Source organism: Oncorhynchus kisutch, linkage group LG19 (assembly GCF_002021735.2).
Source record: "Oncorhynchus kisutch isolate 150728-3 linkage group LG19, Okis_V2, whole genome shotgun sequence".
Classification (NCBI taxonomy): Eukaryota; Metazoa; Chordata; class Actinopteri; order Salmoniformes; family Salmonidae; genus Oncorhynchus; species Oncorhynchus kisutch.
Genome location: NC_034192.2, coordinates 58,524,132 through 58,538,118, shown reverse-complemented (window position 1 = coordinate 58,538,118; position 13,987 = coordinate 58,524,132). Strand labels below are relative to the sequence as shown.

Genomic DNA, 13,987 nt, shown 5'->3' with positions numbered 1-13,987 from the left:
GCTAGCGTTAGTTTAGCTAGCTAGCTAATGCTATTTTCAACCTATTTTAGACGGTGTCATTATATTTGATAGATATGCAGCCATATACATTACAACCAGGATACAGCAAGGGCATGATGTTAGCCAAGTTACTGTGTTAACTAAGTTTTATTCGTTGTGCATAAAAATGCAGCAGCTGGTTATTAAACATGCTAATATTAGCTAGCTTGCTTGGCAACAGCAAGAGTTTGCAATACATTGCAGATTAGCTACGTGCCCTCAAGTATTGGCCATACATTGAACTAGCAGTTAGCTCTTTCAACTATCTTGACACTTAATTAGCTATCTAACTATCTTAACTAGCGTTAGCTGTACGGTAATGTTCGTTTGCTAATTGGATTCATTATAGCAAGCCAGCCAGTTTGTCTCCCTTTGCTGTGGCGAGATTATTAACGTTAGCTATGAGCGATGTTTTCATTTTGCATTTACATGAGGCATCGGCTCGGAGGTCATGTAGCTACTAGGTGGCTGGCATCATGAATAGTTATTTCCCTCCCTTGCAGAGCAATAAGATGGACAAATCTGACAAGCCGGAGGTCATGGACAACGTCAAAGTGGTTGTGCGATGTCGCCCGCTGAACCAGAAGGAGAGAAGTATGGGCCACAAGCAGGCTGTCAGTGTGGATGAGAACCGAGGGACCATAACCGTCAACAAATTAGAGACCACCCACGAACCCCCCAAGACCTTCACATTTGACACCGTGTTCGGACCAGACAGCAAACAGCTGGACGTTTACAATCTGACAGCCCGCCCCATCATAGACTCAGTATTGGAGGGTTACAATGGTAAGTGGAGAGAGGATTTGAAATGATCACTGTTGCTGACACACCATTCAGAACTACACAATTGCATTTCTTCAAATCAAGCGTTATTCCTACAGCACATTTCAGACATGCAGTGCAATGTGCTTTACAGGGGGGAAAACAATGGAAATAAAATATGAAATATTTACTACAAAACAAACACAAGTTTGACACAAACTGAAACAGGAAAAGCAAAGGTAAAAATATGTCTTTTAAGATCTCTTTTAAATGTGTCCACAGTTTCAGCCCCCCCTCAGGTTCTCTGGCAGGCTATTACAGAGGGCTGGGGGCATGGTGACTAAAGGCTGCCTCTCGGTCCCCCTCAGGTTCTCTGGCAGGCTATTACAGAGGGCTGGGGGCATGGTAACTAAAGGCTGCCTCTCGGTCCCCCTCAGGTTCTCTGGCAGGCTATTACAGAGGGCTGGGGGCATGGTGACTAAAGGCTGCCTCTCGGTCCCCCTCAGGTTCTCTGGCAGGCTATTACAGAGGGCTGGGGGCATGGTGACTAAAGGCTGCCTCTCGGTCCCCCTCAGGTTCTCTGGCAGGCTATTACAGAGGGCTGGGGGCATAGTAACTAAAGGCTGCCTCTCCATGCCTCTCGGTTCCCCTCAGGTTCTCTGGTAGGCTATTACAGAGGGCTGGGGGCATAGTAACTAAAGGCTGCCTCTCCATGCCTCTTGATCCTAAGCTTTGAGGCCAGAGGACCTGAGGAACCTAGTGGGTACTGAAGGTTTGGATTTCTGAGCTTTAACTATAATTAATCATTAGTTATAAAAGAGACCATGAGGGGTGCCATAATGAAGTTTGGGAGGGGCTGGGTATTGATAAGGGGAGGAACCGCTTAAGGCCTATATCACTCAGCTCCCTGACTAGCAATAATGATGCAATGTTTAGCGATGAGGAGACTCCACCCAAAGTGGGGTATGTATAGTACCACGGGTGGAACATGTCTTTGTCTAATGCGGCTGTATTGACCCTCTGGGAAGAATAAACTTGGTTTGAGCTTTGACAATGTCCGTAGAGTTCTGTCTCTGGTAATAGAGCCTAACAGTACGTAACTTACAAGCATGTCTGACATGTATTGGGGTGCACCATTTTGGATTGATTTTAAACACCAATAGGATAATCTTAAAAAATATTCTTAAACTCACAAGCAACTAGTGCAGAGACCTTAAAACCGGTGTAATGTGTGCTCTACATCTGGTCTTGGTCAGTGGCCGTGCTGCAGCATTCTGTAGGTTTTGCAGTTGACCAATGGCTTTCTTGGACCAGACAGGAGAGCATTACAGTAGTCAAGCCTGCTTGTAATAAAAGCATGGGAGGAGACTCTATCAAGGGCGGTTTGCGGACACAGATTAAGCGTAGTAGAAATTCTCCATTTAACGTGTTTTTTTTAGTACAGGACACGGCTCCATCTGCCGGGGAAAACCACCTCTTAATGTTTTAGTACTGAGCCTGTGTTTTCTCCAGGGACCATCTTCGCGTACGGACAGACAGGGACAGGAAAGACGTTCACCATGGAGGGAGTGAGGGCAGTGCCAGAGCTCCGAGGAATAATCCCCAACTCCTTTGCTCATGTGTTCGGCCACATCGCCAAAGCAGAGGGCGACACTCGGTAAGGACATTAACACAAACAGGCAAAACAATCGGAACTGGTTCATTGCCAGGCAATTGTTTGATGCAACATGCTATGACTTGACTTATTATTTTCAGCCCCTAGGAGAGCAAAAGGCCTCAGTCACACAACACTGGTTGGAGTCAGAAGAGGCTTAGGCCTACAAGAAAAAAAGACAGGCGTTGTTTTTGACATGCTTGCTGCTGACAGTCTCTCAGTTTGAGGTTGATTTGAAAAAAGTATCTTACCTCTCATCCGCAGGTTCTTAGTTCGCGTGTCTTATCTGGAGATTTACAATGAAGAAGTGAGGGACCTGCTGGGGAAGGACCAGATGCAGAGGCTAGAGGTTATAGATGTTTCATATGATATGATGATATGCTTCTCAGAAAAACCATCCCATTAATTTAGCAAGAAGCAGCTGTAGATATGAAGAACATTATCCCATTAATTAGATTAACCATACAAAAAAAAGATATATATTTTTTTTAACACTGGTGCTAGCTTCATAGGTAGTAGCTTATTGGTTTGATTTAAACACTGGTGCTAGCTTCATAGGTAGTAGCTTATTGGTTTGATTTAAACACTGGTGCTAGCTTCATAGGTAGTAGCTTATTGGTTTGATTTAAACACTGGTGCTAGCTTCATAGGTAGTAGCTTATTGGTTTGATTTCAAATCAAATGTATAAATCCTTTTTTTTTTTTTTTACATCAGCTGATGTCTCAAAGTGCTGTACAGAAACCCAGCCTAAAACCCCAAATAGCAAGCAATGCAGGTGTAGAAGCACGGTGGCTTTGTAGATTTGTAGATAAGACCACAGTGACCAAATGATAAAGATGAGTATGATAACGTTGTTGGTGCCTAGAAGCACAGAATGGGACATTACACAATATTAGGGGCCCAGAAAGGGAATTGAAGATGATTTCCTTATCATAACTAATCTCCATTGGTTTCTCAATAACACATCAATGTCATTGGTTCCTGAAAGGAGACAACAGGACATAGCACATGACTGGGATGTTCTCTGTTAAGGGAACTATAGATGATTAAACCTCTCATAATTCACTTCTTAGTTTCTAATACAGATGAGCATGATAACGTTGTTGGTTGCCAGGAGGGAATTTAAGATATGAATGTATAAGAGGAATTTGAGAGTATTGCCGGCTCCTAACTCATATCATTGATTTGTGTTTGTGTGACCACCAGGTGAAGGAGAGGCCAGATGTGGGTGTTTACATCAAGGACCTGTCTGGTTATGTGGTGAACAACGCTGATGACATGGACAGGATTATGACAATGGGGCACAAGAACCGTAAAGATTCACACAAAACATTTATAAGAGTTCTAAGCATTAGAATTCATGATCGTACAGTATATACCATTTGTCAGACCCCCCCCCCCTCACAAAATAGATTTCTAACCTCAAGGGTTCTGTCTTACTATCCAGGTCTGTACCCAAACAATTCAAGCTTCTACTTCTAAAAAATTAACCTTTCCAGAAACAAGTCTCTCACCGTTGCCGCTTGCTATAAGACCACCCTCTGCCCCCAGCTGTGCCCTCAACACCATATGTCGCGGCGGCAGGTAGCCTAGCGGTTAGAGCATGTTGACTAGTAACCGAAAGTTTGCAAGATCGAATCCTCGAGCTGACAAGGTAAAAATATATATATGTCATTCTGCCTCTGAACAAGGCACTTAACCCACTGTTCCTAGGCCGTCATTGAAAATAAGAATTTGTTCTTAACTAACTTTCCTAGTTAAATAAAGGTTAAAAAAAAAAGAAAAGTGAATTGATTGCCCCCCATCTTTCTTCAGAGCTCGTGCTACTAGGTGACCTAAACTGGGACATGCTTAACACCCCGGCCATCCTACAATCTAAGCTTGATGCCCTCAATCTCACACAAATTATCAATGAACCTACCAGGTACAACCCCAAATCAGTAAACACGTCACCCTCATAGATGTCATCCTAACTAACTTGCCCTCCAAATACACTTCTGCTGTTTTCAATCAAGATCTCGGCGATCATTGCCTGCATCCGTAATGGGTCTGCGATCAAACGACCAACCCTCATCACTGTCAAACGATCCCTGAAACACTTCTGCGAGCAGGCCTTTCTAATCTATCTGGCCGGGGTATTCTGGAATGACATTGACCTCATCCCGTCAGTGGAGGATGCCTGGTTATTCTTTAAAAGTGCCTTCTTCACCATCTTATATAGGCATGCCCCATTCAAAAAATGTAGAACCAGGAATAGATATAGTCCTTGGTTCACTCCAGACCTGACTGCCCTTGACCAGCACAAAACATCCTGTGGCATTCTGCATTAGCATCGAATAGCCCCCTTGATATGCAACTTTTCAGGGAAGTTAGGAACAAATATACACAGGGAGTTAGGAAAGCTAAGGCTAGCTTTTTCAAACAGAAATTTGCATCCTGTAGTACAAACTCAAAAAAGTTCTGGAACACTGTAAAGTCCATGGAGACTAAGAGCACCTCCTCTCAGCTGCCCACTGCTCTGAGGCTAGGAAACACTGTCACCAACGATAAATCCACTATAAATGAGAATTTCAATAAGCATTTCTCTACGGCTGGCCCTGCTTTCCACCTGGCTACCCCTACCCCGGCACAGCAATCTGGACCCTCTCTTTCTAAAATGATCTGCCAAAATTGTTGCAACCCCTATTACTAGCCTGTTCAACCTCTCTTTCGTATCGTCGGAGATTCTCAAAGATTGGAAAGCTGCCGCAGTCATCCTCTTCAAAGGGGGAGACACTCTAGACCCAAACTGCTACAGATCTATCCTACCCTGTCTTTCTAAGGTCTTTGAAAGCCAAGTTAACAAACAGATTACCAACCATTTCGAATCCCACTTTACCTTCTTTGCTATGCAATCTGGTTTCAGAGCTGGTCATGGGTGCATCTCAGCCACGCTCAAGGTTCTTATTGATATCATAACCGCCATCGATAAGAGACATTACTGTGCAGCCGTATTCACCGACCTGGCCAAGGCTTTCGACTCTGTCAATCACCACATTCTTATTGGCAGACCCGACAGCCTTGGTTTCTCAAATGATTACCTCGCCTGGTTTACCAACTACTTCTCTGATAGAGTTCAATGTGTCAAATCGGAGGGCCTGTTGTCCGGACCTCTGGCAGTCTATGGGGGTGCCACAGGGTTCAATTCTTGGGCCGACTCTCTTCTCTGTATACATCAATGATGTCGCTCTTGCTGCTGGTGATTCTCTGATCCACCTCTACGCAGACGACACCATTCTGTATAACTCTGGCCCCTCTTTGGACACTGTGTTAACTAACCTCCAGACGAGCTTCAATGCCATACAACTCTCCTTCGGTGGCCTCCAACTGCTCTTAAATGCAAATAAAACTAAATGCATGCTATTCAATCGATCACTGCCCGCACCTGCCCGCCCGTCCAGCATCACTACTCTGGACGGCTCTGACTTCGAATACGTGGACAACTACAAATACCTGGGTGTCTGTTTTAGACTGTAAACTCTCCTTCCAGACTCACATTAAGCATTTAATCCAAAATTAAATCTAGAATCGGCTTCCTATATCGCAACAAAGCATCCTTCAGTCATGCTGCCAAACATACCCATGTAAAACTGACCATCCTACCGATCCTCGACTTCGGCGATGTCATCTATAAAATAGCCTCCAACACTCTACTCAACAAATTGGATGCAGTCTATCACAGTGCCATCCGTTTTGTCACCAAAGCCCCATACATTACCCACCACTGCGACCTGTACGCTCTCGTTGGTTGGCCCTCGCTTCATACTCGTCGCAAAACCCACTGGCTACAGGTTATCAACAAGTCTCTGCTAGGTAAAGCCCCGCCTTATCTCAGCTCACTGGTCACCATAACAGCACCCACTCGTAGCATGCGCTCCAGCAGGTATATCTCACTGGTCACCCCCAAAGCCAATTCCTCATTCGGCCGCCTTTCCTTCCAGTTCTCTGCTGCCAATGACTGGAACAAACTGCAAAAATCACTGAAGCTGGAGACTCCCATCTCCCTCACTAGCTTTAAGCACCAGCTGTCAGAGCAGCTCACAGATCACTGCACCTGTACATTGATGGGCTGTTTACAGACGGGCTATCTAACTACCTCATCCCCATACAGTATATATTTATTTATCTTGCTCCTTTGCACCCCAGTATCTCTACTTGCACATTCATCTTCTGCACATCTACCATTCCAGTGTTTAATCGCTATATTGTAATTACTTCGCCACCATGGCCTATTTATTGCCTTATCTCCCTTATCTTACCTCATTTGCACTCACTGTACATAGACTTTTTGTTTTCCATTTTCAACTGTATTATCGACTGTATGTTTTGTTTATTCCATGTGTAACTCTGTGTTGTTGTATGTGTTCTTATTGCAAATGAGAACTTGTTCTCAACTAGCTTACCTGGTTAAATAAAGGTCAAATAAATAAATAAATACAAATTGTCCAGGTTAAATAAAGGTTACAATCACACTCATGGAAGTTACTATGACGTGTAACCAAGTTATTATGAAGTGAACCAAGAAAATACAGTCTTGAGTTTTATGTTTCTGAATGTGTTATGCTTTATCCTACCCAGGCTCGGTTGGCTCCACCAACATGAATGAACACAGCTCTCGCTCTCATGCCATCTTCACCATCACCATCGAGTGCAGCGAGAAGGGTGTGGATGGAGACCAGCACGTACGCATGGGAAAACTCCACTTAGTGGATCTGGCGGTAAGGTAGTCACATGAAAGTTTTCTGTGAAATAGAATAAAGATATAATTTACCTCAACAGATATCAAACCGATGGAATCTCCCAGAGAGTGAACTTGATGCTTTGAAGGAGTAAGCACATTTTGGTAACTTGGTTTCTGTTTTTTGAGATTTAAGAACCAAATCTGTATAGATTACCGTCATACATTTCTCTGGCTATGGTTTTCTTAGTCTCTGCAATGGGAATTATAATTTGAATTCCAATATAGGATTTGAATGTTTTTTTTGTTGTTGTCCAATTATCAATGTTTAAAGGCCGCTAGGTGAAGTCAGTAAGCCCTGTTGAGCGAGTTCTTATCAGATTCAACATGTTATTGTGGAATGGAAATGTTTCTGTGGCTTTAAGGCATGTGGCCCACACATGGCAAACAGACAGACAGTTAACCCCCCCACACTGTTCTCTATCTTTCTCTCTCCCCCCAGGGTTCTGAGCGCCAGGGGAAGACAGGAGCGACTGGCCAGCGACTGAAAGAGGCCACTAAGATCAACCTGTCTCTGTCCACGCTGGGTAACGTCATCTCAGCCCTGGTGGACGGGAAGAGCACCCACGTCCCCTACAGGAACTCCAAACTCACCCGCCTGCTGCAGGACTCACTGGGGGGAAACTCCAAGACCATGATGGTAACTATAACAACACTTCCTGCTTTTACTTCCTGCTGCTTTAATGCTATGGGTACACACAAAATGGCTGCCAGTACTCCCCTTCTACATCGTTGACTTGGTTGTGGCGGCCCGTTCTACTCATTCTAGTTCTGTGTAGCTACCATTGACACTAATTGGTGCCAATGACTCATTCGTTTTAATGTCACATGCACAAGTGCAGTGAAATGCCTTTTCTTGTAAACTCAAAACCCAACATTTGCAGTAATCACTAACAATGTAACAGTAGAATAAACAGTAAATAAGTAAGCATGTTATATACAGGGTCAGTTCCAATACTATATTTACATATGCAGAGGTACAAACATATAAACGCAACATGTAAAGTGTTGGTTTCATGAGCTGAAATATAGATCCCAGAAATGTTCCATATGCACAAAAAAGCTTATTTCTCTCAGATTTTGTGCACACATTTGTTTACATCCCTGTTAGTGAGCATTTCTCCTTTGCCAAGATAATCCATCCACCTGAGAGGTGTGGAATATCAAGAAGCTGATTAAACAGCATGATCATTACATATGTGCACCTTGTGTTAATGGGTTAATAAAAGGCAAATCTAAAATGTGCAATTTTGTCACTCAACACCACAGATTTTTCAAGTTTTGAGGGAGCGTGCAATTGGCATGCTGACTGCAGGAATGTCCACCAGAGCTGTTGCCAGATAATTTAATGTTAATTTATCTACCATAAGTCACCTCCAATGTAGTTTTAGATAATTTTGTCAGTACGTCCAACCGGCCTGACGACAGCAGACCACTTGTATCCACGCCATCTGGCTTCTTCACCTGCGGGATCGTCTGAGACCAGCCACCCGGACAGCTGATGAAACTGTATTTCTGTCTGTAATAAAGCCCTTTTATGAGGGAAAAACTCATTCTGATTGGCCTGGCTACCAAGTGGTTGGCCCTATGTCCTCCCAGGCTCACCCAAGGCTGAGCCCCTGCCCAGTCATGTGAAATCCATAGATCGAGGCCTAATTAATTTATTTAAATTGACTGATTTCCTTATGAACTTTAACTTGTTGAAATTGTTGCATTTTGTGTATTTTGTTAGGTATTTATCCATCTTATTACTTGGGGGTAGATCAGATTAAGTGACACAAATGCCAACTGGCATCCAATTTTGAAAACTATTAATAAATACATATATACAGATGTTTCATTTATTATGGTGAAGTCTACCAAGCTCTCGTTCCTTGCTGTTCTTTCATAAAAGGTCAGATTTTAATCTCTCATAATATATATCGTATTCTCATAAACTTTTTCAACGGTCAGTGTGCGAACATCGGCCCAGCGGACTACAACTATGACGAGACCATCAGCACGCTGCGTTACGCCAACCGGGCCAAGAACATCAAGAACAAAGCCCGGATCAATGAAGACCCCAAGGATGCCCTGCTACGGCAGTTCCAGAAGGAGATCGAAGACCTTAAGAAGAAACTCCAAGAAGGTCAGTTAGTGGTCCTCTCTATTGATGCTGTCTTCATTTGGGACAGGAGTTGTAAAATGACAAACACACTTCTGTGTTCAAGTTAGGATTGGATCCAAATACTTTTTGGGCTGATTTCCCATTTCCTAGTCTTAGACTGAAAAGTATGCTTCATGGAGAATCGTTTTAGTCCAAGACTAGTCTTAATCTATTTCTAGTAAACCTGCGCTAAGGGTTTAAGGAGAGTTAACCTGCGCTAAGGGTTTAAGGAGAGTTAACCTGCGCTAAGGGTTTAAGGAGAGTTAACCTGCGCTAAGGGTTTAAGGAGAGTTAACCTGCGCTAAGGGTTTAAGGAGAGTTAACCTGCGCTAAGGGTTTAAGGAGAGTTAACCTGCGCTAAGGGTTTAAGGAGAGTTAACCTGCGCTAAGGGTTTAAGGAGAGTTAACCTGCGCTAAGGGTTTAAGGAGAGTTAACCTGCGCTAAGGGTTTAAGGAGAGTTTGTAACTAAATTGTTTTCTGTTCTGCTGTTCCAGGGGAAGAGATCTCCGGGTCGGAGGGCAGTGGATCAGAAGAGATGGATGAAGGAGATGACGAGGGAAGAGAAGGAGGAGAGGGACGAAGGAAACGGAGAGGTAAAGGGGCCCCGTTCTTCCTCTCTCCCAACAGGATTGTGTTGGCTCCTTATGAAGGTCACTGGGTTTCTGTGAAGGTCACTGGGTTTCTGTGAAGGTCACTGGGTTTCTATGACATGTACTAAAATGTTGTCCCCTAATATAGGGAATAGGATGCAATTTGGGATGCAGCAGAGGACTGCTCCCCAGTCCCCATGTCCCCTGATGCTTTTTAAAACTTAATATACGAAAAAAATATGTTTTCAGAGAAGAGTTGGCTTTATTTATGGCAACCCTGCTCCCAGCCCTGCATTAGGAAGATGCACTTTAATGCACTCTAATACAACGGGGGGAAAAACTGATGCATGAATTCTTGCACACACAATCATCTTAGCCATTTATTGTTGACGCTAACATCAAAGGTTTGTCCGCCTTCATGTGAACGAGTTGTCAGTCAGATGTTAGACATGATTATTAGTGTGGGCTTATTTCCTGATGACAAAAATGAGTCAGCATCCTCCATGTGAAGGAAATCGCTCTGAAAGTACCCAGAAGCCATGTAGAGAGAGAGAGAGACATGACCTCTGTGTGTACTCTGGCTTAATAAACACTAAACTGGTTTCGGTAGTCTGAGCTAGGAAGTTCCCCAAAGGCTTTTTAGGTTAGGCAAAGGTGGAAAAGATGAGAAAATGTGAAACTGTACACATCTACGACGGCTTCAGAAAGTATTCATACCCCTTGACTTATTCCACATTTTGTTGTGTTACAGCCTGAATTCAAAATGGATGAAATGTATGTTTTTCTCTCACCCATCTCACACACACTACCCCATAATGACAGTGAAAACATGTTTTTTGAATTGCTTGCAAATGTATTGAAAATGAAATACAGAAATATCTCATTTACGTAAATATTCACACCCCTGAGTCAATACATATTAGAACTTTTTGACAGTGATTACAGCTGTGAGTTTTTCTGGGTAAGCCTCTAAGAGCTTTCCACACCTGTCAATTTTGAAGTCGATCATTGCTAGACAACCATTTTCAAGTCTTGCCATAGATTTTCAAGCAGATTTAAGTCAAAACTGTTACTTGGCCACTGTCTTTTTGGGAAGAAACTCCAGTGTAGATTTGGCCTTGTGTTTTAGGTTATTGTCCTGCTGGAAGGTGAATTCATCTCCCAGTGTCTGGTAGAAAGCAGACAACCAGGTTTTCATCTATGATTTTGCCTGTGCTTAACTCCATTCCGTGTATTTATTATCCTGAAAAACTCCCCAGTTCTTAATGATTACAAGCATACCCATAACATGATGCAGCCAGCACTATGCCTGAAAATATGGAGAGTGGTACTCAGTAATGTGTTGTATTGGATTTTCCCCAAACAAGACACTTTGTATTTAGGACAAAAAGTGAATTGCTTTACCAAATGTTTTGCAGTATTATTTTACTCTCTTGTTGCAAACATGATGCATGTTTTGGAATATTTTTTTATTCTGTACATGCTACCTTTTCACTCTGTCAAATAGCTTAATATTGTGGAGTATCTACAATGTTGTTGATCAATGCTCAGTTTTCTCCTATCACAGCCATTAAACTAACTGTTTTAAAGTCACCATTGGCCTCATGGTGAAATCCCTGAGCGGTTTCCTTCCTCTCCGGCAACTGAGTTAGGAAAGATGCCTGTATCTTTGTAGTGACAGGGAGTATTGATACACCATCCAAAGTGTAATTAATAACTTCACGATGTTCAAAGGGAAATTCAATGTCTGCTTCCGTATTTTTACCCATCTACCAATAGGTGCCCTTCTTTGTTTGCGAGGCATTGGAAAATCTCCCTGGTCTTTGTGGTTGAATCTGTGTTTGAAATTCACTGCTGGACTGAGGAACCTTCCAGATAATTGTATGTGTGGGGTACAGAGATCTGGTCGCCATTAAAACATCATGTTAAACGATATTATTACAACCAGAGTGAGTCCATATAACTTATTATGGGACTTGTTAAGCAAATATTTACGACTGAACTTATTTAGGCTTGTCATAACAACAGGGTTGAATACTATGACACATGACATTTCATCATTTCCTTTTCACTTTAATTATAATTCCACTTTGACATTATGGGCCATTGTATGTTCGTCAGTGACACAAAAAAATTATCTCAATTTAGACCACTTACTAATTCAGGCTGTAACAACAACAAAATGTGAAAAAGTTGAAGGGTTTGAATACTTTCTGAAGGCACTGTTCAAGTCAGAATGATCATTCACACGCCATTTCTCAAATTATTTTTAGATTTATTGGGACCTTATTGGGACCTCAGGAAACACTCTGGGCTCTGTGTATAACCTTTGTGCTGTTTGCTTTAAATTAGACGTTGGATGCTATGGTGCTGGCACTGTACATTACATTAGTGTGTGTGTGAGGGCTGGGCGATATGGCCAAAAAATCATATATTTTTTCACGAGATACACTGAGGACACCTGTTCTTTCCATGACAGACTGACCAGGTGAAAGCTATGATCCTTAATGATGTCACTTATTGATGTTAAATCCACTTCAATCAGAGTAGATGAAGGAGAGGAGACGGGTTAAATACATTTTTTATGCCTTAAGACAATTGAGACATGGATGGTGTATGTGCCATTCAGAGGGTGAATAGGCAAGACAATGGGGTATGTTATTAGGTGCCAGGCGCACCGGTTTGAGAACTGCAACACTGCTGTGTTTTTCACATTCAACAGTTTCCTGAGTGTATTTGCCAAAAAATTTGCCTAAAATGACATACCCAAATCTAACTGCCTGTAGCTCAGGACCTGAAACAAGGATATACATATTCTTGATACCATTTGAAAGGAAACACTTTAAAGTTTGTGGAAATGTTAAATGAATGTAGGAGAATATAACACATTAGATCTGGTAAAAGATACAAACAAAAAAACATACGTTTTCTATATATTTGTGTTGGTTCCATCAGCTTTGAAATCCAAGAGAAAGGCCATAATATAATGTAGGAGTCTAGGCACAATTTAGATTTTGGCCACTAGATGACAGCAGTGTGTGCAAAGTTTCCGCTTGATCCAGTGAAAATTTGTAATACTGCACAATATTTTCTATCAAGTCTACCCAAATGTGCCGAATTGGTCAATTGATACATTTGAAAGTACATAACTATAGAGAACATACCAAAATTATATGGTAATACAACATTTAATTTGACACACTCCCAGGAATGTCATACATGATGGATCATGCTTATACACTGACCTTCACACATCTAGATAGCAGGGTAGTTGTGGAGCCAGAGACATCAAGGGTTCAAACTGTAGAACCCAGTTCCTACATTTGACTATAATGGATTTTATCAAACAGTTTACCTCGATTCTTGCAATACAGGCATTTGGAACATCGCACTAAAACATACATTTTAAATTAATTTGATATATCGCCCAGCCCTAGTGTGTCCGTTGTCCATGCACTGCTTAATGTAGCAGGTTATATCAACTGTATAGGATTGGCTTGTAGGCTGGTTGCTCTCCAGGTTTATTGTGCTTTCTCAATGTCCCCATTTGCCCCCATCTTGCTCTCCTCCATCTCTCACTCTCTCTGTGGTCGGCGTGTCCTTGGAGCCTCTTTCTCTCTCCTTATCTTCTCTCTCCCTCCCTCTCCCCATCCTTCCATCACCCCCCCCCCCCTCTCCATCTCTCTCTGTGTTTGACGTGTCCCTGTTGAGTGTCTACTCTACTCTGTGTTGCAGGCAGTGGCAGCAGCATCAGTAGCTCAGACTCCTCTATAGAGGCACAGACCACTGAGGAGAAACCCAAGGCTCAGACTAGTGAGTGGGAGCAGCTTGCTGTCTGCACTACAAACCCTACCACCAACTGCTAGTTAATATGGTCCAGGGACTGTATTCACAAAGCATCTCTGAGTTGAGAGTGCTGATCTAGGATCTGTTTTGCCTTTTAGGCCTATATCATAATGATTTTATGGACAAGGGGGCCTGATCCTAGATCAGCACTCCCAACTCTGAGGAGCCTGA

At 42.7% G+C, this 13,987-nt stretch overlaps 1 protein-coding gene across 2 annotated transcripts in view; it reads left to right on the top strand.

Moving 5' to 3' along the window:
- Nucleotides 1-13,987, top strand: part of LOC109881224 (kinesin-like protein KIF3A) — a 30,555-nt gene that overhangs the window by 303 nt on the left and 16,265 nt on the right. Inside the window, exons 2-10 of one of the 2 annotated variants that reach the window (XM_031797353.1) lie at nt 543-825; nt 2,314-2,458; nt 2,720-2,804; nt 3,663-3,768; nt 7,074-7,213; nt 7,676-7,873; nt 9,187-9,361; nt 9,875-9,973; nt 13,706-13,783. In XM_031797353.1, coding sequence (XP_031653213.1) covers nt 543-825; nt 2,314-2,458; nt 2,720-2,804; nt 3,663-3,768; nt 7,074-7,213; nt 7,676-7,873; nt 9,187-9,361; nt 9,875-9,973; nt 13,706-13,783 — 1,309 coding nt within the window. The remainder of the gene's footprint in view (nt 1-542; nt 826-2,313; nt 2,459-2,719; nt 2,805-3,662; nt 3,769-7,073; nt 7,214-7,675; nt 7,874-9,186; nt 9,362-9,874; nt 9,974-13,705; nt 13,784-13,987) is intronic. The other variant, XM_031797354.1, reaches the window with a different exon arrangement.